This window comes from Aulonocara stuartgranti (assembly GCF_965226115.1).
Source record: "Aulonocara stuartgranti genome assembly, chromosome: 23".
NCBI lineage: Eukaryota > Metazoa > Chordata > Actinopteri > Cichliformes > Cichlidae > Aulonocara > Aulonocara stuartgranti.
The window spans coordinates 4,520,393-4,546,224 of NC_138958.1; the positions used below are offsets into that span (position 1 = coordinate 4,520,393).

Sequence of the window (25,832 nt, forward strand, 5' to 3'; positions counted from 1 at the left end):
GAAATTACTCAAACCCAGGCAGCAACAACACACATGCAACAATAAGTGAAAGAATACAAATAAAATAAAAAATAAAATTCAATAAAATTCTAACAAAAATAAAAAAGTCAGTTAAAATGACAATCAATCTAATTGAAACAGTTACATGTTATGGACTTGGCCTCAAGGATTTGTAGTTTAGATTTAAAAGCACTTAATGAAATGAATTCAGTCATTTTCCATTCCTTCTGCAGTTTGTTCCAGGCCAAGGGTGCTAAATGGACAAAAGCTCTTTTACCAAGTTCAGTTCGGGCAAATGGAACAGAAAGCAACAAGTAGCCATGCGGACGAAGAGAATACCGACCAGCATGTTTCATTACAAGCAGGGAACATAGATAAGAAGGCAGCAACCCAAGTATCGCCTTATATATAAAACTGTATAAATGAGAGTTCCTCCAACTTACCAAAGCAGGCCATCCTACCTGAGAGTATAACTCACAGTGGTGAGTCTGAAATTTACAGTTAGTGATGAACCTCAGAGAAGCATGATACACAGAATCAACCATTCGAAGACATTGAGCAGAAGCATTCATATATAGAATATCACCATAATCCAGCACAGGCAAGAATGTTGCAGCAACAAGCCGCTTCTTTGTATTAAAAGAGAAACACAACTTATTTTGAAAATAAAATCTCAATTTTAACTTCAGGTTTTTCACAAGATTCTCTACATGTGGTTTGAAGGTAAGCAAGTCATCAATTAAGATTCCCAGATATTTATAGGTGTGAACCAACTCAATTTTATTACCTTCAAGAGTGGTTACTGATGGGATTGTTTGGGCTCGTCTCCTTGATTTAGAAAACAACATGAGTTTTGTTTTGTCTGCGTTGAGAACAAGTTTAAGCTGAAGTAATGACCTTTCAAGGACATTCGAGGACAATTGCAAGACTGCACAACCAGTCAACAACTTCCTATCTTTGCTATCCTATCTTTCGGGTAGGGACAGAAAGAATGAATAAATAAGTAATTAACTTCCCCTTAGAGATGGTGTGAGGAGCTGATTTGGGCATGGACACCTAATAGGTGAGGTGTTTCAGGTATGTCCACTTAGGGGGAGGACCCAGGGCAGACCCAGGAGCAGCTCGAGAGGTGATGTGGATTGACTTGGTTGGGCTCGCCTTGGTGGTCCACCAGAAGAGCTGAACGAGGTGGTCAGGAAGACCAAGGTCTGGGCATCCGTGCGCTTCCCAGAACTTGGACCCAGATATGCATCAAAAAACAAGATGGATGGATACATTTTAAGACCTAGATATATTTGTGATTTAATTAATTCTTGCACGGCGCATTCAAATTTTAGATTAGAATCCCATTTGTCATCACTAACACACCCACTGAGGTACAGTACATAACTGGTGAGAAGCATCTAGTCCTCAGGTTACAACACACTGCAGAACTGTCCCAGCCAAACGCATGATGGTGGTATGACTCACACAAAAGCAATTACATATACACTGAAGCCTCATTTAAATTCAGAGGTGACTGCACACATCATTCCCTCGCTTAATTGTCTCTCACTACATTAGGAACAATATCAATAACTCGACTGCTTTTACAAGATAGCTAGGCGTCCATGTGTGCTGTTGCTAAGCCTGTGATCATTAGGCTAGGAAGACAAGTAATGATGTCAATCAGGTTCAGATAATGGAGAAATAGTGAACGACCGAATGCCAACAACGTCCCCAATCACCAAGAGTGCGGACAGAGTAAATTCAGATAAATAAGAACAATGTTACTAACAGACGTACATTTCATGTAGTCACTGAAGGGAGTGAACTGTAAAAACACCAAAATCAGTGCCAGCTGCCTATCAATCTAGCCACCCTGTCACACTATATATAAACATATTCATCCTTACGAGACATCCATCCATGCAGAACTTGGAACAAAACATATTTATGAGGGTTTTTCCTATCATGTGGCACTCACTTCTACCTAGCTCCATTCTTCAAAAGGCTCGTGCATGATGGAACAACACAGAGACGTAATCTGTCACTTTTCCTTGTCATTACCTTGTAGATACTCAGATATGACCTGTCATCTGCGAGACTATCTATTTATGTGATTGAAACCACTGGCATACAAAAAAAAGAAAAGAAAAGAAGAAAGAGCTTTAGCATGATGAGGGGAAAAATGGGATGGATGATTTGGTCATTTTTATTTTTCCCATCGAACTTTTTAAGCCACATAAATTATGATCGTTATAAAAGTGACAAATAGTTGGCCAAAGCTGTTAACTTGTAAACTATCCATCCACGGTTTGAACAGGCTGTCTTGGTGTACCCTTCTGGCTTTGTAGTTTGTCATACTTGTGTGTGACTGTGTGTGTGAATGGGTGGATGACTGGATATGTAAAGCGCTTTGGGGTCCTTAGGGACTAGTAAAGCGCTATATAAATACAGGCCATTTACCATTTACCATACTTCAAGCAACACAAAGACACAAAATCCCAGCGGTATACCTGGTAAGTTAGGCCTGTAAATACGGAAAGAGCCCGTCACCTTGGCCTTTGATGATGCATTGATGTGAGTGTTGAGGAGTTTGCACACGACTTCATTCTTCACCCGGCAGGCTCATGGCAACACTCTCCACACGACTCCACACTCTATGTTAATACCCCATCTGGCTGTTTGTCTGTGAGTCCTGCATCAGGCCAGACTTGCTGTGAATGTGTGTGTGCATGTGTGTGGGCAGGGGCCTGGCAGTCTGTCTCGGCGCTGCTACCTGATGATACTGATTAGGTTGAAATGAAACTACAGATGGACGAAAGAGGTTATGTTGTTTTGTCAGTTTGTAGTAATATCAAGAGAGTATCATTTTGACATGACGATGGCACAAATTAAGAGTTAATCTGTGATTCATTCTGGGGTGAAACACATATCTGAGAAAAAGGGCAAATTTTCCTTTTGAAAGTTTAGTCTCTTCTCGGTCTTAACATCTCAAATCACCATGGGGCTTCTTCTCGACCATCTCCGATTTCCTTAAAAAATCTATGATCCAAAGTTTGGACATACATAACAATTACTGCAAATATATGTGTAATATATCAAATAGTTTTCAAGATAAGGCAGCATGGTGCACGGTGGTTAGCACTGTTGCCTCACAGAAAGACCCCGTCCTGAGTTCAATTCCACCTTCAGGCCGGGGTCTTTCTGTGTGGAGTTTGCATGTTCTCTCTGTGTTTACGTGGGTTCTCCCTGGGTACTCTGGCTTCCTCCCACAGTCCAAAGACATGCAGTTAGTGGGGACAGGTTAACTGGAAACTCTAAATTGCCTATAATTGTGAATGTGAGTGCGAATGGTTGAGTGTATCCCTGCAACAGACTGGCAACCTCTCCAGGGTGTAACCCCCACCGCGACCCTGAAGAGGATAAGCAGACTTATCAAGATATATCTTTTTGAAAATATTATTGTATATTTTAAACTTGACCTGAATTATATGCCTGCTCCAAGGCAGTAGGTCTCAACTAAGTCTAGGTAGAGCTAGTCTTGAAAATGAATAATATAAATATATTTAACTAAATGAAATATTTAATTAAGAGTACCATCTGAAAAGTGTTGTATTGAGATTAGACTATCTATTGACATTTAGGTTTTTGTTGTACAGCTTGTCATGTTTGCTCAATCCAGCATGAAATTGGGATGAAAATAGCATTTTCCTCTGAATTTAACATTCAAAAGAATTCTGCATTTTTTATTTTCATTATTATGAAATCAACTATATGCCATTAAGAAATTGTCACTAATTGTCTTTTTCAATATGAAGTGTTTTTATTTGTGTGTGCTCAAATATGGAACTTTGGAACTATTTTCATATTTTACCTAGCCAGTACCTGTACCTGTCCAAATAAGAAATCCTGATTCGTTTTGATGGTGAGAAAGGTCAAAATTTCAGGCTTTTATCTTTAATAGTTTTCTAGATATTCAAGATCAAACATGGCTTCAAATTTCACCATGCTGGGCGTGGGCTAACCAACCATTAAAAAAAGACAGACTCTAAAAAGTACTTCATATATGAAGTTAAAATTTCTCAGCAACCATTATTTAACCCAGACCTTCTGTGATAAAAATCTTAAGCAAATTGGGCATGATCGAGCAGAAAATGTTTAAAACATTTTAGCATTTGAGATGTAATAACCCTTCATGATTACCTTTGTAGGATTAATACAGGGTGGGCCATTTATATGGATAAACCGTAATAACATGGGAATGGTTGGCACCTGAAACTACGGATACTGGATGCCTGTGCTGGCATTTCTCCTGCGGTGTTGCTATCAGTGTGTGAAGAGTGGGAGAAGAGGGTTGCATTGACAATCCAACACAATGGGCAGCACATTGAACACATTTTAGTGGTCAGAAACTTGTAAATAACTGATGAAAGAATAAAGTTACGTTGAGACCAAGCACACCATTGTTTTTCTTGTGACATTACCAATAAGTTTGATGTGTCACATGGCCCTCTTCCTATTGAAAAACCAAAAGTTGTATCCAAGATGGCCGACTTCTAAATGGCCACCATGGTTACCACGCATCTTGAGGAGTTTGCCCCCTCACATATACTCATGTGCCACAAACAGGACTTTAATATCACCAACCATTCCCATGTTATTACGGTTTATCCATATCAATGGCCCACCCTGTAGTTTAAATAATGCTTATTCATCTTAAACTGGGCCTTCCAAGAAACCATCTGGAATAAATTCATCATGTAGATGTAAAAACTTCTAACGGCAAGGAGCTGCAAAAAAGAAGAGCAATTGTGTAGTCTGTTGAAAAACAGCCCTACCAACTGCTTGATTACAGCTTCTGTAAGCACTTTTGTGATGAGTTTATGTACTTTGTCTCTACTTTTAAGTTAATCGAAATATAGCGCTGTTTTAATTTTGTAAATGATGATATAATTTAGACCAATGACAGAGCAGTGTGTGTCTACTTATTTGTGCAGTGTAATGGGTTTCTCAGCCAAATCAACCCCTTGATCTTCCAAATTCAAAAAACCAAGATGCTGATGCCTGTAAGACCACAGAGCAAAGGTGGACATCCCACTGACTATGTCAGCTACTATATACACTCTCTTGGTTGGACCAAAGTTATGAGCTTACCAGCAAACCCGCAGACTAATATTTCAAGCTTATATTGTGACTAAGAATAGCAGATATGTAAATATGTAGTTATTAATCTGCACACAAACACGCCCTTAGTCAAAGATGTAAACAGATACTGATAAACAAGTGCAAAACCCACTCTGCGTATTCCCTCTGACCTCTGGAAAGTTTTCGGTGTTTTCCTCAGTTCTCTTTCCTCAGCAGAGCTTGGTGCCAGTCCTGAGCTCTCTGGCCAAGCACGCTTGGCGACAAAAATATCACTCGGACCCCACCGTGCACAGATGGCCTCTCAGCTTGGCTTGTCACGACTCGTGGTCTATTACAGGAGGTTTTGTGATGGACGGTCAGCCTCTGAAGGAGAACTTCTTCCACAGGGTAAATGGTCGGAGACCGAGAGGATGCCCTGACTGTTGCCTGGCACTTTGCCGGGGGAAACCGTAGGGTCTGGAATGAGACTGCTGCTCCAGCAGGAAGTGATGCATGTGCGAGCCAGGAAACAGTCGGCGGGCTGTAGCAAGGATTAAAGTGGTGGATGGTGGTGGAAATATTTAGAAAAGCTGCTTTAGCTGCTTCGGTGCACTCTGAGGGAGTCTCTGTTGAATAACACAAGGACTAATACTCAAAATATTATTAATATTGTCTCATTAACTGGAGCGCAGAACATTATCATTATCATTGGATAATCATTATCCATTATTGGGAAGGACATAGAGAGGGTGTCCGAGTGTGTGTGCAGCCTGTCAGGATCTGTTGCTGAGGTGTGTGTATTCTTTAACATCTTGGTACACATAACGGTCTTGTCTAATCAATAGGCGGTCACTGTCATGGCTGAAGGGCATGCCGGCAAAGACGCTGATGAGATATGGGACGCATGAGACAAAGGGGATGGGGAGCGTCATGACTTGTTTACTGCAGCTGTTTGCTGTCAGCACCGCATTTAGCGGCTTTCACTGCTATGTCTCTCGTGCCTGGTCCTGCCAGACAGACAGACAAGGTGATGAGCAGACAGCAAAGCCCCTAGTGGTAAAATGAACAAGACACGTGGAGAATGCTGTCGAGATTGGACAGGAGTTAACGAGGAGACAAGCAAGGGGACATTCAAGTCATCAATACGGGCCACTGACAGGTCCTGTCACTGCACTGACACGTAGAGAGCTAATTATCAATGCTAATCAGGAGGGTAGTCAACAACAGCAATACAGAAAGGGACATTTTTGTCCCCAGTAGCAAATCAGTAGGCTGAAAGACCTCACGTCCTGTTACCCAAAGGGACAAACAGGAGCTGATTTAAATCCCTGACAGGAGGACCTGACACTGCCAAGGAGACAAGCGCCGAAGCCCGAGTAACGAAATGAGTGTGAAAAAAGGCTCCTGTTTTCCCAAAGTATTCACTAATATCAAAATCTTTTGAATCATCGCTGAAACGAGATAATGGATGCTATTTCTATGAGCCAGTTATTATTATTTTTTCAGTTTTTTTGTTAGTTAAGAAAGACTGCTTCTGTTTTCAAAGTTCATAAAAGAAAAGTACTATAAAAACAAAATGTGACTAAAAATATCCACACATATCTCATCTGGTACCTGTGGTTTATAGCTCAAAGTGTGTCTTTATGTTCTTTCTTATTGCTGTCATTAATCCTTTATGTATTTGTTTTTATAGTGGTACAATCTTATGACAGAACTGATAATAAATAAAAATAAAAACAATAAAAACAACTAGATATAGTGATGCTCACACAAGTGCTCACAAAAGCTACATAAAAAAGGGGCCCGACTGAACAGAAGAGATAAAATATATTGGACTTGGCAATTTATTTATTGAGGAAAATATGATTTATCTGTTGGGTGGAAATGTATGTGGATTAGTGGTTAGTTTCAATTTGAAATTAAAATCAATTGTTTTCATTTAAAGGTTTGACAATCAGCTGTGACATTTACAGCACAGGTTTATGGAAGTGAAACACTGCGTAAAAAAATGAGACTTTGCTCGACTCAGCACTGAACCATATCTCCATATCTATATAGCTTGGACACCACAAATCCACAGCTGGATAGATTTTGTACAAATGGAGCAAATTCAAGACATTCTGATCAGTGCATAAAAAACACCCGAAGAACACGGTCTGTAGCGGTCTGTGAGGTCACTATGGGTGATCTGTAAGTGTTTAAAGGGGCCTTTCATACTGGTCGATGTTCATGTGTATAGGTCCACCGTTAGGAGAGCGCTACACAACAATCGTGTGTATGAGAGGGCTGAAAGGTGAATGCCACAATTCTGTGAAAAAGGACATTTGCAGCTTGCTACAGGTCACATGAATAGTTCAAAAACTGCTTAAACAATATGTGGATGGGTGGAAACCAAAATACAACTTTGTGGCTTAAATGAGAAGCATTTTGTTACGAGGAAGGAAAACACAGCATTCCAGCGTAGGAATCGCATGAAAGACGGTGGTGGTAGTAGCTATGTTTGGGCCTGTGAATTCTAACAGTGAATTGTCAAGCAGATGGCCCCGCCCCTCCCTGAGCCTGGTTCTGCCGGAGGTTTCTTCCTGTTAAAAGGGAGTTTTTTCTTCCCACTGTTGCCAAAGTGCTCATAGGGGGTCATATGATTGTTGGGTTTTTCTCTGTATCTCCTGTACAATATAAAGCGCCTTGAGGCGACTTTTGTTGTGATTTGGCGCTATATAAATAAAATTGAATTGAATTGAAGACAGAAAAGGTCAGAATGGTTCAAGAGTAATTAAAGCTTAAGAGGCTTTGGACTGGTCATGTTAACCTTCTGACCCAAACTCAGCACTTCATGTTTTCAATAGTGGAAAAGACTAAGATTTCTTCTAGTCAGTGTGGAGGAAAGTTCAGCTGCAACTTTCAGAGCACAAGCTAAACGCTCTCATTCCCAATGCGTAACATACCGACAATTTGTCACGTCCTGAGGCATCTCATAGTAACCCAAAAGGTCCCTATGATACGCGCCGGAGTGTGGATGGAATTCAATAGAATGACGCTCCTGGTATTAGATATTGTTTTCCAATGTTTCCGACGGGTTGGGTGGCCAACGTTTTGGGATGACAGCGTGTTGGGCTACTAAATAAAGTAAAAGGTCATGTTTTTTGACACTCCTTGTTAAACACTTAATTATTTTCCAAAACAAATATATGGCCAAGTCCATTATTCTCTGTCTCCTTTCTTTAGCATTCTCCTTATTTACTTTCAGGACTTAAATCAAAGGCTTAAGAAATTTTCAAACACATGTTAACAGTGGATTCTGTGGCTTCTCAGTTCATTTCGACTGATTTCTGTTGCTCTTACATTTGAAATTTAATGTCAGTGCCTTTATCTCCAGCACTTTAGCTGCACGTCAGCTGACTTTTCCAGCTCCACTGTATTTTGAAGCTCTTGATTCCTCTCAGTATTTGAACCTGAACTGAAATTGAACTTCTTTTAGTACTTCAAAAGTTTTCAACTGCACATTTGCAGCACCACTTTTTTTAAAGCAGAAATGTTGCATTTTCTAGAGCGAATAATATCTGCAGACTTTCTTAGGCTTTCCAGCCTTATCAACATATGTAAAAGAAAAAAGAAAAACACCACCGGTGATGTACATATGTGTTTGTGCATCTTTGTGAGTACTCATATGAGGACACCTGTTCATCTGAGCATGGCAACCAGATTTGTGCAATCAACTGTGTGTGTAGATGCGGGTGTCTATGTGCGCTGGCTTGCATATGTGAGCACCTATCCATTTGCGCGTATCTGTGTGATGTGATGTGGATGATGTGTGGTAGTGAAGCATATTTGCCTCCAAGCTATATCATTTGCATACTTGTCACAGCCTGTCCATTGGGTGTCAGGTTCACTGATGCATACTGTGTTCCATTGGCAGCTCTGGTATTCATGGAGTCCCACTGTTATGGTGAGGTGCCTGTCGAGTGCTGTTGCTTTGGCAGACAGACATCACATACGCATGAAGATAAAGAGGAGCACCTATTTGTCTATGTGCGTATGCACATGTGTTTGAGAGTGTGCAGATATGTAGCTTTATTGCCAGTCAAAGCCAACTGTCTTGGCTGTCAATCCATCCATGCTGTATCAGTGCATCTAACCTACTGCTGTGAATAAAGACACAAACATTGTTGCTTGATTAAATCAGGAGTGACCACCTTTGATGAGAAGAATGCCATTTTCTTTGTATATATCTCGCCACTGAAGGAAAAAAAACTTGCAGAAAGAGAACACAAAAGAAAAGTGCATTGCTCCTTTAAAAAACAACAACAACAATTAAAAAAAAACCCTGACTCTATTATGACAGAAGAAGCAACGACGCTCCCTTCAAAACAGGAAAAACAAGTGCAAAATCTTCCAGGGAAGCAAATTCTTAATGGCTTTAGAAATTTTGAACTAGTTCTTCAAAGTCAAAGAGATCACTGTTGCTCAGATAAAACAGGAAAAAGAACACACGCACACACAAGGTAAGTAGGCTCCCAAAGCTTACACAAAAAGAAAAACACACTGGCTATGTTACACACGCACACAAACCCACAACAGAAAGCATCACGCAGAGTTTTGAACAAGATCCCAGTTTATCTCAACCTTCATCCCCTTTCCCTTCCAGCTGAACTTCCACGGTGTGAACCGGAAGGTCCCTCAGAAAAACTGCAAAAAATGCAGTTTTACTTTTTTTTAAAAAGAAAGAAGAAAGTGCAGACAATAAACAAGGCTAAAATATTTTTACTGTGAGTTTGCTGTGTGGTATTTACTTTGATGGAAGTGGCTGCAAGAAGAGCATGCTAGCATAAAGAAAATATAGGTGCTAGAGGAGGTATGAGCATGCACACATGGAAACCGGCTCACAGGTGTTAAATGATTAGAGGACAAAGAGAAGACAGACACACAATAGAGGTTGTCCCTGCTGTTTCAGAGAAGAGGATTCTCAGCTTGACTAGATGATATAATGAGCTGTTATGTTCTGGGTGATGAGATGAGAGGAAAGGACAGAATAGAGGAGACGCACGAAAGGAGAGGAGGAATCAAAAAACAAACTCAGACAGACACACACATTGAATTACGCTGTTTTCTGAGCACCTTCAAACTGTGACAAAAGCCTCGGCTGTGTGAAAGGTTAAGATTTCAATTTTGGTGGCTACAAGTCACAGCAGTGGAGGAGAGTCAGGAAAAATGAAAGGGCGTGGGCAGCATTTTTGGAAGGTGGTAGGAGTTAGGGGCCTAGGTTATTATTTATTTGTCATGTATTAGTTTAGTGGATTGTGCATGTGTGTGTGTGTTTGTGTCAGGTGAGAAACAAGAAAGGGGAGGAGTGGTGGGTGGGTGGGGGGGCAGATGCTAAAGGTCTCTGTTGATGATTTGCACGCTCCATCGAGCTGACTGCTGGGGCATAAAAACTTACATGGTCGGTTTCTTCAACCTGCCTGACCTCAATCTCCACTCTACACCAGGTCCCTGTGCTGCGTACCCACCCTGTGGAGCTCCTCCTCTTCGGAACCCTCACTTTTCACAACCTACATCACACACACACACACACATTTGGAAAACAAAGAAAAAAGTCCTCCCAACAGACGTGGGTTCTCTCATAAATTGACCTTCAGAATAAATGCACACAGACACACACAAACAGAACAGGCTCTGAACCCAGCGCCGCCGCCACCTCAAACGAAAACACAGAGTGGAATTTGTTATGTGCATTTTGTTTAGCATAACAGCCAGACACTTGTCTCTTCCGTGTATTACCATATTTTTTTCTGTGGCTGCTCTATGTGCGTACACATGCTGGTTCTTCCATGTGTGCAATGCAACGAGCTGAGATGTTTCTATCAAAAGCATTAAAGTCATAAACCTTTGTGGAAAACACACATGCAACATCACAATATGCATTTTTTTAGCCTCTATAAGCAGGAAGAGAAGACTTGTTTTTATTCAGCCTCTCGTCTGTCACTTAAAAACCAAAAAACAACATTACCATAAAGACTAGTAGTGATGCATATGTAAAACTGATCTTCCTATATCTAACTTTCCATGTGTTAATGAATCGTGACTTGCCTCTTCTTTTGGCGAGGCAGATTTTGCTAGTTATTGGCACTAGAGGGCACTAGGGCTGCATCTATATCCACCCACCCCTTCGCCTGTGGAGTATGTGTAGGGGAGCACATACTTTTCATATGTAGGGTCCTTATCTCACTCTCTAAATCTCTCTTTCTCCCTCTTCTCACTCACTCTATCGGTAAGATCAAACCCCCATCGGCCAGCTTTCAGGAGCTCTTCAGCCCTGAGAAGGTCAGCCGAAGGAAAACTTCCTCCCGTCCGCCTCCATTAAGACACCTGTGACCTTCAGTCTCCGTGATAAATGTAAGGCTGCGCTCATGATTGTAGCCGACAGAGATCCCGTTTGTTTCGCTGTTTTACAGAAACCGTCGCTCCGTCTGCGCACACACAAGCGCAGCGCTAAATATGCCAACACAAGCCCCTTTTTCTCCTCTCTCTTTTGTAAATGAAATCAATAGACACAGCTATCACATCCCTATTCTGTCACTGCACATCTGTCGCAACAAGAGGCAACAAAAGATCAACATGCTTTTCTAGTGAGTACACATGACCTGACACACACACACACACACATGCGCTAACGCTCAAAACACAAACATTAAAATAATGACTCCAGTGATTACAAGATCAGTTGGCTTGATTTCAGTGGGAGATTGTTGCTGCGGAAACAGTGCTTGTTTGGTGTTTTTTGGAAGAGGAGAAATGAAGAGAGAACATTACTGCTGGTCTCTTCACTTTAAAGATGGAGAGATCACACACAGTGAAGGATACAGGTCTCCTCAGTGTAGGGAACAGGAGCAGTGCTGCCAGCTGTCATGTAGCTGTAGAAGGACACCTCGAGAGTGTAGCAGTAGGACGTGTCGTCGAGAAGACCGCCAAGGAAACGCCTACCGGTACCGGCCTTCACCACGTCACGGTTAAAGGAAGTGTTGGACTAGAGAAACAGATGGAAAAAAACTGAGATACATTAAAGGTTTAGATTCAAGTCTTTATGTCGGCAGAGATGCTGGAGTCTGGAGAATGTTATAGCATTTGTTGCATTAAGTCTGTAATGCAACAAATAGTATAAAAACTACAGAATTCTACTACAATATGTTTCCCAAAGTCCCAGAAAACCTAATCTGGAAAGAAGAGGTGTATGACATGAGACCAAGTAGTCACACTATTTTCAAAAGCCTGAATGGACAGACACCTTCTTCCAGTCCAATGTGCTGGTTTTTGGTTTGCTGTCACCAGTTTCTGAAAAGTGGAGTACATCTCTGTTGTTTCTGATGGATCCTTAGAGGTTCTGTTTTAACCAAACACGGCTACAGCTTAGAAATTATCAAAAGAAAATCACAACACACAGCACAATGACTGGCTAGAGAAACCATGCAGAGGATTCAAGTTCCCTGCATTGCCTGGTGTGACTGTTTCAGGAAGTGTTTGAAGCACGCAACTAGTGTTAGGCTAAAAACAATCCTAGTTATGCAACTCTCTGGGCAGCACAATTTCTTCCTCTCTTGGAGCGAGGACAAACTGGATGTTAGTGGTTTACTATCTCAACATTATCTCAAAGTGGTATGAGATGAGAAGATGAGATGAGGCTAGCTGGTTAGCGTAATTCAGTAGATAGCTCTGCAGCACAAAACATATCGGACATCTCTGGCATAACTTCATCACAGTTAATTCCTTACATTCTGTTGAAGAATCGCACACCCCAAACCTTTAATGAATCAGAAAATAAACACTAATGTTTTACCAAGTCTTCTTTATGTAGAAATAAGCTTGTGCTTGCAAGTTAACTATTTCTACATCTTAAATTTCACCTCAGTTCCTAAATGTCCACAAAACATGAATGCAAACTTCTCTTGCAGACACGAAGAGGCAGAGTGTGTTTAACTAAAATCAAGCCGTTTATTAAAGTGGTGGTGAAAATACTAAATGGGGTACAAGAGCAAACCTCAAGTGAGAAGTAAATCTAGTGTCCAGGAGCTGGAATACATGAGAAGAAAGTGAAGTGACACTCTGACAAAGACAAAGGGGAAGACGGGAACTATATTTACACAGAAGAGGGATTATGGGAGTGGAAGAGCTGGGGAGAACGAGACACAGGTGAACTAAATCACGGGAAACAAGACGCAGGAAGCAAAACTAAAAGCAAAGCACAAAGAACAAGACTAAATTCAATAACAGGAACAAATACAAGAAGTAACACAAACACTAAGCACACCTGGAATCTCGTAATACTGATATAAACTAAACTGGAAAGTCCAAAAACCCGAAAATAGACCCAGGACCATGACACCTTCATGTCGAAGATCATCTCTGGTGGTGAAAGCTGGTTTCCAGTTAAAACTGATTTCAGCAGCTCAATGCTGAAGAGTGCAAAAACGAGGCAGGGCATCAGGTCAGGAGCAGAGGAATGTGCTTTGTTTCCCAACAGTGCGCATTTAATCTCCTACAGAGTGTTAATAATACTAACAGAAGTCTGAGGGAGGACATTCAGAGCAAACAGCCTGAACTGTGGCACATTGCAACTTTTCCGGCTACATAAAAAGTATTACTAACACCTTAGGTTAGCCTTCCATAAATGAAAATCAAATAAAAATCATGTGAAGTGGTTGAATGGCTGTAACTGTCACGGGAGTGGAACGGACTCAGGCGCAGACTGAGGTAGCACAGTTCAACGACACTTTATTAATCACACTGGTGCACTATATACACGTGAAGGGGGGGGGGAAACACCAGGGTCCCGGGGATCACTTGGCTGGGGAGACACACTTCTTCGCACTCGCTCTGCTCCTCGTCCAAACAGTCTCCACACAAGCAGCTCAGCTCACTCTCCTACTCACGGGGTCCAGGGGTCACAAAAGGGCTGATCCAGGTAAACCTGTTTACACAGACGAGGGTAAGTCGAAGGCAAACACGGGAACAGTAGAATCGCAAGGAAGCCAGGCAATACTAACGAGAGTTACTCAATATTCCAGCGACGAACAGCTCAGAGCCCCAGCCTTAAGAGCCAGAGAACTGCAATCCGCTCGAGATCAGCTGCAGGTGCGTGGGCCAAGGGCAGGAGCCCAATCAGAGCTCCGCCCAGGCAGACAGGTAGGAGAGACAGAGTGAGAAAAAAACAACAAACACTTGTGGCCACACTGGGCTGGCCGGGGAGGCACAGGGACCATGACAGTAACAAACCCATGACAGACCCAACCACATATTCGCACTTTCAAACACTTTATTTCCCGGTTGATGTCTCTACAACTCACGGCTGCTGCTTTTCAGCTGTCAGCCCCATACAAACACCACCAACAACAACAGGAGCTAGTTCATTCTTCTTCAATGCAGGTGAGGTGTAATTGCTGATGCCGCTTTAGTCGGTGTCAGCCTCACCGCAGCGGCGCCACAGACCACGCCCCGCCACATACCCCCATCACCCGACTGAGGCCGGGGAGCCATCTGGCCGAACCTACTGCGAGTAGGAGAGGGAATCAGCCACGACTGTCGGCATCTTCGGCCCATGGTCTAGCGGCAGGGATGTGTTAGACCCGGGTGCCGACCGCGTTTCCAGCGGAGGCAACGGAGCTGGTCTGCAGGCTGACCGCGTGGCAAGCGGTGGTGGTGCAGCAGATGCGGACGTGAGCCAAGGCTTACAGGCGACTTGGCAGGCAGCCGGCGTTGGCCTCTGGTGGAAGCGAGGCAGGTCCAGCTGGTGCGCAGACCCTCGACTCGGCCAGGGCAGGTCCCTTCCGCACTTTCCCCTGTCTCCAGCTGTGCAGAATCCCTGGCTCGCTGTCCGCCGGCTCAGACAGAGCATGCCCCTCCGGCGCCACGACCCCCAGCTCCGGCAGAGCAGGTGGCTGAGCACGACAGGGGCGTAATTTTCCGGGAGGGGTTGGGGGTGGGATTCTGGCACCAGCTGCTCCCACCTGCAGAGTGGGTATGGGTGTGGAGGTAGGCTGTGTCCTGGCTGGCCTCACCCCAGGAGTCAGCACGGAGCAAACCGGACATCAGCTACTCTCATGAAGTCGAGGAACGTCAGTGGGGGCGGCTGTGACGGTATCGACCAGGACCCGAGCCGAGCTGCCAGATTTTGTATTAGCTGCATCCGGCACTCGGGCCGAAACACTGCCGCCTGCTCCCTCTGCGTGCCACCATTTGGGCCAGCGCCTCCATTGGCTGGCCAGGTCGCAGTTCCGCAAATGTGAGATGATGGGTGGATCACTTTCAGGCTGGCATTCTGTTATTCATTCAGCTATCCAAACATCCAAAGGAACGTGTCTACTGGACAATGATATTCCTACGTTCAGCTGCTCCCTTGCTACAAGGGGTCGCCACAGTGGGTAGATGTCTGATTTGTCAGATTTTTATACTGGATACCATTCCAGCTAGTGGAGGTCTCACTGATATCACTACTTTTATTATTAGTGATTTCTTTACTTAGTGAATGCGGTATGTCCTTGTAGAACAGAAGTTGGGTTAGTCCACTTCTTACATAGATATAGATCTTGATTGAGTCATATCTACTCTAAAGTAACCAATGAAAGAAATTTTTTTTAAAAAGCTGCTGTGATTAGTATCTTCAGTGAAAACGTGTTTGTGCCTCGGAAGTTCTTTGAAGTAGTTTTGTACAATGTCATTTCAAAGATTGGCTGTAAATGGCTAAAGCAGGGGAAAAATTACATTTATTTTTAGTTCTGAGCTTGTCAGCTATACTACACGGCTATGATGCCGTCTTGGGAGGAGTGCATAGAAAAAAAAAGTTTCCATTCACTGTCACTCCACTCTGGTGCACTGAGAGTTGCCTTGCTGAAATGCAGACTTGGCTGCCACCAGTGGGAGTTTGCCATGATTGTGTTGTGCTGCTGCTGAATGGGCACAGGGACAAAAGCACAGTGAGGGAGATGACCCCTGGGCCAGCTGTCACACAAGCAATACAGAGAAACGAGAGAAGTTCTCCAGAAATAGCGTCGTACTTGTCCTTCGTAATGCGGCATAGAGTATATACGCTGACAATAAGTGACATTTCCATACGTGTGTGGCTGAACATCTGCCTGTCTGGCTTCCCTATGTGTCAATGGGCAATAAAGGTTATTCTTTATGATGTGTGTAAGTGGATCTGCTATGAAATGTCACTGTCACCGAGAGAACGAAGGTCAGTGGAAGGGACCCGGGGCTGAGACGAACCAGCTTGGCGGATAATGTATCTGTATGAAAAGGTGTTATAAGGTTCTGCACGTGTAGCAGGGTGGAGGAGCGTCACAGTCACTGAGTGAATATTTCCACCCACGTGCCCTTCTGTTCTTTTTTGCTGTTGTCCTTTGTTTCTCCTCCTCACCCCCTTCGGTTTGCACAATCCTTCCCGTCCAAAATAAACTCAGTTTTAGCCACCTAGGAGGGCGCTTTAGCAGAACACCTGCGTCACTCACACAGAGTCTCCTGGCCTACTTACAGTCCTGTGCTTCGTCATGACCTTCTGCTTGTTTTCTGTGCTTGGATACAACATAAATGCACATTCACCATTATGAGTATATGCATTTTTACACAATTGAGAATCCTTTTTAGATTTTACTTCTTTAGGACTCCAGGAAACCCGAACGCTATGCAAAAAAGCATTCCAGCTGTTGTTCTCGTAATCCTTATGCTTCAGCGTTCCCTCTTTTTGCTCCCCTTCCCTTCACCCTTCCTCTAATCCTTGGACAAGGTGAAAATCGTTTCTGGAATGCATGCATTTGTACGATCTATGCTCAGATTGGGTCTGCGTACGACTCTGTTCAGTAAAGGCAGCAAATTTGCATTATCCCATTTGACTGAAATCTAAATAGATTTCTGACCGTTTCTGATTAAAACGAAAGTCTGTTTTGCTTGAGGCACTGAAACCTCGTATAACACAACATTTAAAAAAATTACTGCAATTCTTGTGGATTTCCCCTGCCAGTAAATCCTCTACGCAGGCGAAAATACAGAGGATATTTTCATATTTTTGCTCGTGACTGCTGGGCACAAAGCACACTCTTAATTAATATGTGTGTAGTCTGTATTTTCCTCTCACCTAAAACCAAGCAGGTGTTTTTATTTAAAATCAACATCTTACCTCAAAGGCATGCAGTAAAAACGGAAAGGTACGCATTGCAAGCTACGTAAGTTCTCAACTGACTGCCACTAAGGTTGCAGCAGTTGGCAATTAAGTGCCTCGGTGAACACAGCATTGCCAGAATTTGCTGAGATATGACTATTTCATGTTCTCATTTCAAGCTAACCCGAAGGCCGAAGCTGGTGTAATTTTGGTCCCGAGCCCACTTGTCTGTCTGTATCACTTACAAAGGAGAAGTCTGGCGCGTTTTGGCACAGCAGTCGGGGGAAGACAGCCTGTCTCTGGACGCGCTCCTCGTCCTCAAACACGTTGCCATACATAAAGCCGTTCAGCATAGTGGAGTGGGCATGAACATCAATGTAGAACTCCAAACTGACTCTCTGATGGAGGAAAAGAGAAAGAGAACAGAGGGACAGGGAAACAGACAGATGATAAAAAACATCAGGTTAGCCGGGATACTTTTCTGTCAGTGAGCAACACTCCACATCAGAGATTCTCCACTGGGAGTAAGGAAAGTCCTCTCTCGGCTCTGGGGATACTTCGCCGGAGAGAGGCTTTCACCCATGGGATGACAACAAAACCCTCCAGACACCGAAAATACGCTGATACCTAAAAGGAGCCAACCACCCACACATAACTTCCATCAGGCTGTCCTTCTGAAGGGCACGGTTTCAGTACGTACATGGTCGGGTGAGCCAAGAGCAATATCGTGAAAATACACACGCTCAGGTGGACGTCGCAGATTCATCACGCACACCAAATGTATTTATCAGGTTAATACCGACTTCATATTGAGAGTGTAATGTCTTTTCTCTCTAGTACACTCTGTGTAAAATGGATTTGATAAGATCTGTTTCTCCAGCTTGACTCTGCTATCACTCAGTCTACACACACACACACACACACACACACACACACACACACACACACACACACACACACACACACACACACACACACACAGAGTTTGAGAGAGAGAGACTTTTATCTTATGATACAAATAAATGACATATTTTTCTGACCTCCAGCTACAACCTTTGCTATAATATGACAAGATGCAGGACCATCATCATACATGAGTATTACTCCAGATGCCTCCCACAAACACCGACTCTACCTACCAGCTGTGAGAATCACAACATTCCAGTTTGAAAGATTTAACATGATTTGTGCAACGTCACAAGATTTGATTTTTTTTTGAGTCAACAATCAGAGTGCAGATCAGAACAGCCAATTTAAAGAAGTGCAGTCACACTAATTCAAATGGCGTTTAATTAAAACACGTGACAACATGAAGTTCACACAGAAAAATAATTGAGTGTGACACAAAGAGTAAATTCACTCTATTTCTGAAAGCACTGCTAATGGGTGTGATTGTCTACAAACTGAGAACAATAGTTAGATGGCTCCTGGAAACATTAAAGTATATAATTATTGTAAAAGTATTCGATTTTTTCTTCTTTCCACATTCAAACCTTTGTTTTCTACAGCTGTGACTGACTTGCAGATTTTCTTTCTTGTGCCATTTCAAGTTATTAAGACACACTAGTACACACTAATTGTCAAAGCATCACTCAAAATGTGGATGGTAGTATTTATAGTATTATCTGGCAGTAGCGGTTTATCTGGTTTTTGCATTTCTCTCAATAAATGACAACATGCTGCGTAATTTAACTATATACAATTCAAAATAAACACAGACCTGCTTTTATCTCACACTGAGATTATAATTCCTGAACTGGAATCCTAAAGCGAAACAAGGTGTGGTGAGAGGACTGGCAAATATGACCTCACTTGGCTAAAACCTTCTCACTTCAGCAGTCTTACACTGGTTCTGACAAGGGCAAGCACACAAGCCCTCACACAACCCCCCCCCCCACCCCCACACACACACACCTCCAGACCCTTAACTCCAGAGCAACACCCGCCAGCGCCATCCCTCCTCTCTCCCTCCTCTATCTTATCACATTGTTCCCCTTTTCCTACTTTTATCCTTTCATTCTGCTTCTTTTCCTTCTTTATCTCTTCCCCTCCCTCCTTCCCACTCGGCTCATTAACGATTCCCTACCACACCTTGTTCCCCTGTGGGTCGTAAAGAGGAGGAGGGATGGAAGAATGAAAGGATGGAAAAGGAGAGAAGAGGGTATGGAGTGAATGAGGGGTCGAAGAAGGGAAGGATGGAGGTAGGAAAACCCAAAAGGAGAAGGGAACAGCAAAGATGGACAAAAGGCATATAAGGAAAACAATGCGCATGGCTGTGCGTATGTGTGAGTGTGTGGAGAGACAGTCGGGCAGCGGTGGGAAAACAGAAAAGCACAGAGATGGGGGTGGAAAGAGAGAGAAAAGGAGAGAATAAGTATATAAAGATGAACAGAGAGAGGGCGAAAATGAGAGAAAGACAGAAAGAGATAGAGAGAGACATAGAGATGTGTGTAGGGAGATTGGCAGGAGAGAGACTAGAGAGAGAGAGAGGGAAGCAGTGCTTGGGCGGCCCAAGCGACGCAGTGTGCCTGTGTTTGAAATTCCGCTCACAGCCAAAGCAATTTCCTGGCGGTGGCTGTGCTGTCAGCTGCTTGGCTGGCTGGCGGTGAAATATGGTGGCTGGGAGTCGGCCGCTAGCAGCCCCCGACAACCTGATGGATGGAGCCCCAGAGGAGAGGAACAGCAGCAGGAGAGGGTAGGGTTGGGTGGGGTAGGGGGAGCGTGGGGAGAGGAAGGGAGAAACAAGAGAAAAACAAAACAAACAAAAAAAAGAGCAAGATGGAACGAAGGTAAATGCAGCCAACTGAGCAGCGGTGGTGGTGGTGGGAGGGAGGCGGAGGGAGACGTGTATTAAGTATATGTACATGCATATGTATGTTTAAAGTAAAATAAAAGGTAAAGATAAAAGAGCGAGGGCAAAGAATTCAAAAGCAAATCAGGAGGAAGATGGAGAAAGTACAGAAAGGGAGAGAGCAGGAAAGGAAGCTCAAGGTGTGCCAGGCAAAGCCGGGGAAACCAGCAGAGGTGGGACCAAGTCATTGTTTTGCAAGTCTCAAGTAAGTCTCAAGTCTTTATCCTCAAGTCTCAAGTCAAGTCTCAAGTAATGTCAGGCAAGTCAGAGTCGAGTCTCAAGTCACTGGTGTAAAAGTCCGAGTCAAGTCACAAGTCTTAAACTTTGAATTTCAAGTCCTTTCGAGTCTTTAAAAAAACCCGAAAAAAATAATGTTGCAGTTATATGCTAAATGTAAATATTAGACCATGTAATTTTAAAATCTGGGTTTTTCTCAACACATGACAAAATAGTGAACTTAGAAAATATACACAAATTGTGAAATTGCACCTCTTTAAAATGCAGCTCAATTAAACCTAGCTCCAAGAATAATTTTCACCGACAGTTCTGAGATAAGCTGCATGTTATTCTTGGATGCGGTTGTAGGACCAGCTTTAAAATCGCATGACAAAAATATCATACACATTAAAAAAACTGTATCACCAACGTAGCCTGGACAACATTTGCTAGTTAGATGAAGTCAGCTATCTCATCGTAGCATATTTATATGCATATTTATAATTATACGGTTCTTGGAGTGAGTGCATACACTCATGAAGTTTAGTAACTTCAGGTCACTGCAACAAGCCCAGGTACAGTTTACCGCCGGATGGGTGCAGGACCTTGAAATGCACCGTGTAGAAAGTAAAGACCATCGTAAGTATCATAAGTTTACCAGTCTCACAAATCGTCTTCATAAATACACATTCGTTAACCGTTTATTAATAGGACCTTTGAGCTCAACGGTAATTAATCAGTAGTGGAAATAATTTCTGGTACCCATCACAGAAATGTAGCAGTGACAATAATACTGTATGCTGTAATCGCACTGGGCAATTAGTGATACAAAAACCTGTTTTATCCTGTGAATAAAAGTATATGTTTTTGTCAATGTACCATAATAACAGAAGCGAAACGCAATATTGTGTCAGGACAATTCACTATTTATGCACAATAAATAAAGGAGCATAGCGCGACAATTTCTGTTCAGCGCCAGACTTGCTTGTAACCTATATCACCAATTATGTTATGAAAATGACGCATTAACTACAACAGCAGACTGACCTTCGTGTAAATGCTTGGAGCAGACTAACCTGTGAGCTGGAGTGTTCTGGGACGTTATATTTGATCTTTGAATGGCTGAAATCCAGGCCATCCGTCGCCTCTTTGTTACTTCGGAAACATGGCTCGAACAATTTCTCTTCAACGACGTAATCCGATAACAACCGATCTCTTTACCCGTCGGCTTCCCGTGGCTGTCATGCGACCGGCTATTGCAGTTAATAATACAACAGCTTCTTGACATTTTTGTGTTTCTTTTTATCGCTGTGTGACTGATTTCAATTGAAAGCCTGCGTGCGCTAGTACCTCTTGCCACGAGTTCCCAGAATCCTTTGCGGTTTTACCCCTGAATGACATCACATTTTCAATCTCTATATAATATGCATGTTAAGTTTTATATTTGGGGTGAAATATCAAGTCTTTTCAAGTCCAATTCAAGTCCCAGGTCATTGGTGTAAAAGTCCAAGTCAAGTCACAAGTCTTAGAACATTTTTTCAAGTCAAGTCTAAAGTCATAAAATTAATGACTCGAGTCTGACTCGAGTCCAAGTCATGTGACTCGAGTCCACACCTCTGGAAACCAGCCTAATAATCTCCTGGCTCTCCCCATATGTGGAGGGGGAGGAGTGAGAGGAATAAGAGGAGGAGAAGGTAGAAACGGCTAGATTGGAGGAGGGCGGGCAAGCAGGTAAATGGTAGATTGGGTGCAGATTAGAGGTTAAACGGGTGTTACATGGCTGTGTGGAATAACAGTGAGCCTTAGGTGTGTGTACACTTTAATCAAATGTATGTAGAAATGCAAAAACTATTATAAATAACACTGTGAACAGCCTGCCAGCTGACTCTAGGCAATGTCTCTTGAGGCCAGAAGACAAAATAATATCTTATCAACTAAGAATTCATCTTAAATGTTGTTGGGTTATTGTTATCCTGCCTCTTCCCAAACCCCAAACACATACACGTTAGTTTATCTGACAGCTGGCTGTATAAACATCGACATGGGTGTGGATTGATGTCCGTTTCTGTGTGTTAACCTTGCGATGAATTGGCTCACTCTAGCTGCGATGGCTCCTTTCCCCCCATGACCTCAACAACATAACGTAATGCATGTAGAGATTATTAATCTGCAGCAACTTAATTTTAGAGTAAAAAACAAACCATGCCCCAAAGTACACAAAGTATACTGACTGCCTTTTCTAGATTCCTTTTGCCAATTTATTCTGGAGACTGAAAGCGAGCCCACAGACTCCTGGAAGAAAAAGCTGAGCTTCAGGAACACTGTAAAGAGAGAAGTTGAGTTACCTGACTCACATATTCATGTTCACAAAGTGAGACAACCAGATAATCCTGATAAATCTATAAGCGCTATAAAGCTGTGTAATAACTCTTCATTCTGTGACAGGTGAACACACCTGTCAGGCATATGATCCCACACATATTTTTGTATTATACCTTCATGCCGTTGTTTTCCTTAGATTTATAGTGTACATATTATTCTCCCCAAAAGGAAGGAAGCTGTAATCGGTTCTGTTTGTCTGTCTTTCTGTTTGTTAGTTAGCAGGGGGAGTTAGTTATCTTGTCTATTGATCTATCACCTTCAGTTCTATCATTTCAATGCTCTAATCTAAACCCACATGGTTGCCACATGCTACAAAGGTCTCCTTCGCACTATATTGTGAAGGACACTAAAAAAGAGGCAGTAACAGCCATGGCACCCCCACAATGTCATGTCCATGCTTAATACAATGTTCAGCTAATGCCCTGCCAATCAAACTGAGACGGTTCTGAAGGCCCCACCAGTGTGATTGATGCTTCAATTAACAACCCGCTCTGACCTCCAAAATTGTTCATTTGAAATTGTAATTAAGCAATTAGGGGCAATTAAGAAACAGAGACTACTGAAAGAAAGTCAGAAGACAATTTGAGAGTGCGAGAGAGAGAAACAGAGAGTGAGCGAGTGTCCAAATGAAACCTCTCAGAGAGAAACAAAAGCCGCAGAAACTCCAGGGAACTCTCAACTTGCGGTGAACTTGCAGTGGCGGAAAACAGTTTAGTGTAAAACCTAGAAGGTCAAATGAATGAATTTTGTCAGACAAGTACTTATCTGCTGCATATTAATTAGAGCAGGGTGCGGGGGTGCGATGAGGGCCGTAAATGCTGGGCTTATCTTTACACGGAAAGGAAAAAGGAGCTGATTGAAGCAGGATTACAAGCTCCTGAATAAAGCTCTTGGCATCAGCAGCATACCTTTTGGGGAGAAGGGGAACTGCTGCTTGTTCAGGAGAAAAAAAGTTAAGTCTACTAGCATAATGCATTTTATCCCACATTAATTATCCAGTATAACACCTGTGGGAGGACTGTTGTGCATTTTTCTGTCTGCAATATGGCAGTATATGAAGCACTGGCAGTTACAAAGAAAGGGACGTTGCTAGCCCCTTTGACAAGTTCACAGCTGATTCATTCAAAAACAATGAAGGGACTTTAAACGTGAGCTCAGGGGTGGAAAAATAAAGCTAAAGAAGAGACCTGAGTCTGGCTCCAACAGAAGCCACTCCTCCTGTTAAACTATACAGCACAAGTAAGCGTGATGCAAGCAACTGGAGATAAAGTATCTGAATTTCAGGAGCAGGACCACGCCTCCAAACACGCTCCTCCCGGTTCTCATCTATATATGTTCCCCCAGTTCTACAAGCTGTTTGTTCTCGTTTCCTCCCTCCCATTTTCAATTCTTTAACGTCTTCACTTCTACTTAGTGCATGGGGATCTGCCAGGCCCGGGAGCCGCTGCCAGTCCCCTTCGAGGCCTTCCCCAAACCACAGTTCATGTCCAAGCCATTCACCTTTACCTACTAAAACCCTGTCAAGCCTCAAATGAGGACGTGGGCCCAGCGAGTGAAATAAATACCTTAAATAAAATGGTGCAAAAAAAGATTCTGTTCTAGCCAAACCGTTAGCAAGTTGCTAGTAGTTGTCGCTGTGAGAAATTGGTCACAAACGAGTATGTAGCACAGCACTGAAAACCTCTTTGAGATTGGTCTTGTTGATAACAGATTGCCGAGTTGCCTGTAGTTTGGATGGAAGATGCTAATCGCTCTCTGAGCAGAAACAGATGATTTGCTTTCAAAGTAAAAGTTGAGTCTTAGCGCTGCAACCAGCTTTTTTCAAAAGCCACAGCTCAGTTTGAAGGCATCCCATCTCTGGTTCTGACTTGTGCGGCATTTTCACCACCACTTGTAAGGAAGTTTGCAAGTGTTGACAAGTCGGCATCCTCCATGCAGGCTACAGACAGCCGCTGTAATCTGCTAGCAATCACGAGGAGATCTGTGATGCAGCATATTCTTTGCCACCAATTTCACTCAATGACAGCCAGCAGCCTCCAGCAACCTTTCCTCAAATGGTCTAGGAATACACATTTTTCCTGGAGGTTGCTAGGGGGTCAACAACCAACCTCTAGGCCTCTGTGACTGAAGCCTAATTTCCATCTTCAGAGATTTAAACAAACCGCGGATTTATCAGGAGCTTGGATACTTTGATTGTTAGTTGGATTCTGACCAGACTGCTAACTTTCTGCTAGGTGTCATCTAGAAACACCTATTGGCTGCGTCTGTTTTATGTAAAATGGGGTCCACAAACCAATGAGAGATGTTTCAAAAAACCACTATAGGAAACAATCACAAGCAGTCTCTGTTTGCGGTGTATTGCATACTTCTTCAAAATGTAGAGGCCTCCTGTGCTTACATATATCTGGATACGTCCACCCATCCATTCTTTTCCGCTTATCCAAGCGAGGGAAGTCTGGAAAGATGGTCAGTCTGCCACAGGGTTAACACAGACAACCATTCAGACCTATGGGCGATGTCGAATCATCAGCTAACCTAACCCCACAAACTACATGTCTTTCAACTGTGAACGAGAGAGAAACCACGCAGACACGGGGTCAGCTAGATCCTGGATTCCAACACAGGACCTTATCGAATAAACCAGTTTACTTGATAGGTCTTTCCAGAAAATGGTCACTTCCAAACCCAAGTCAGGTGGCAAAATCAATTCCTAACAGCATATTTTCTATGAAGAAGGCACTGTTCTATTATGGAACCAAGTTAGCGTTAAATATTCTTGCCGGGGAAAGTTTCCCGCATGAAAGGATTCAACATAATGACACTTAAACAGTGTAAAAGTCTAACCCTTATTTCATTAGTCAGAGGAGCTGATTCAGGTCACAGGGGCACATGGTTAGTGACCCACTAATGATGTAGAAGTGACAGAACATGGCAGATGGCATGACCTGCTTCATGGATGAGAGTAAATGACACAAAACTCTGCCACCGTCTGTCTCCATCTATCTGATTTTCTCCTCTCTCCTTCGCCCTCTCAGTCTGCATCATGCTCTCAAATTGATGGTGGTATTTGTCTGTTTATGAACACAGAGGTGACTTGTAATCAGGCTGAACGGGCACAGGCAGCTCTCT

The 25,832-nt window shown here is 43.0% G+C and overlaps 1 protein-coding gene across 1 annotated transcript in view; it reads right to left on the minus strand.

The window, feature by feature from the left end:
- The window catches only part of agbl4 (AGBL carboxypeptidase 4), a 344,683-nt gene that overhangs the window by 1,409 nt on the left and 317,442 nt on the right, over positions 1 to 25,832 (minus strand). Inside the window, exons 10-11 of the mRNA XM_082525172.1 lie at positions 17,500 to 17,652; positions 11,971 to 12,133 (exon numbers count right to left, since the gene is read on the minus strand). Coding sequence (XP_082381298.1) covers positions 11,971 to 12,133; positions 17,500 to 17,652 — 316 coding nt within the window. The remainder of the gene's footprint in view (positions 1 to 11,970; positions 12,134 to 17,499; positions 17,653 to 25,832) is intronic.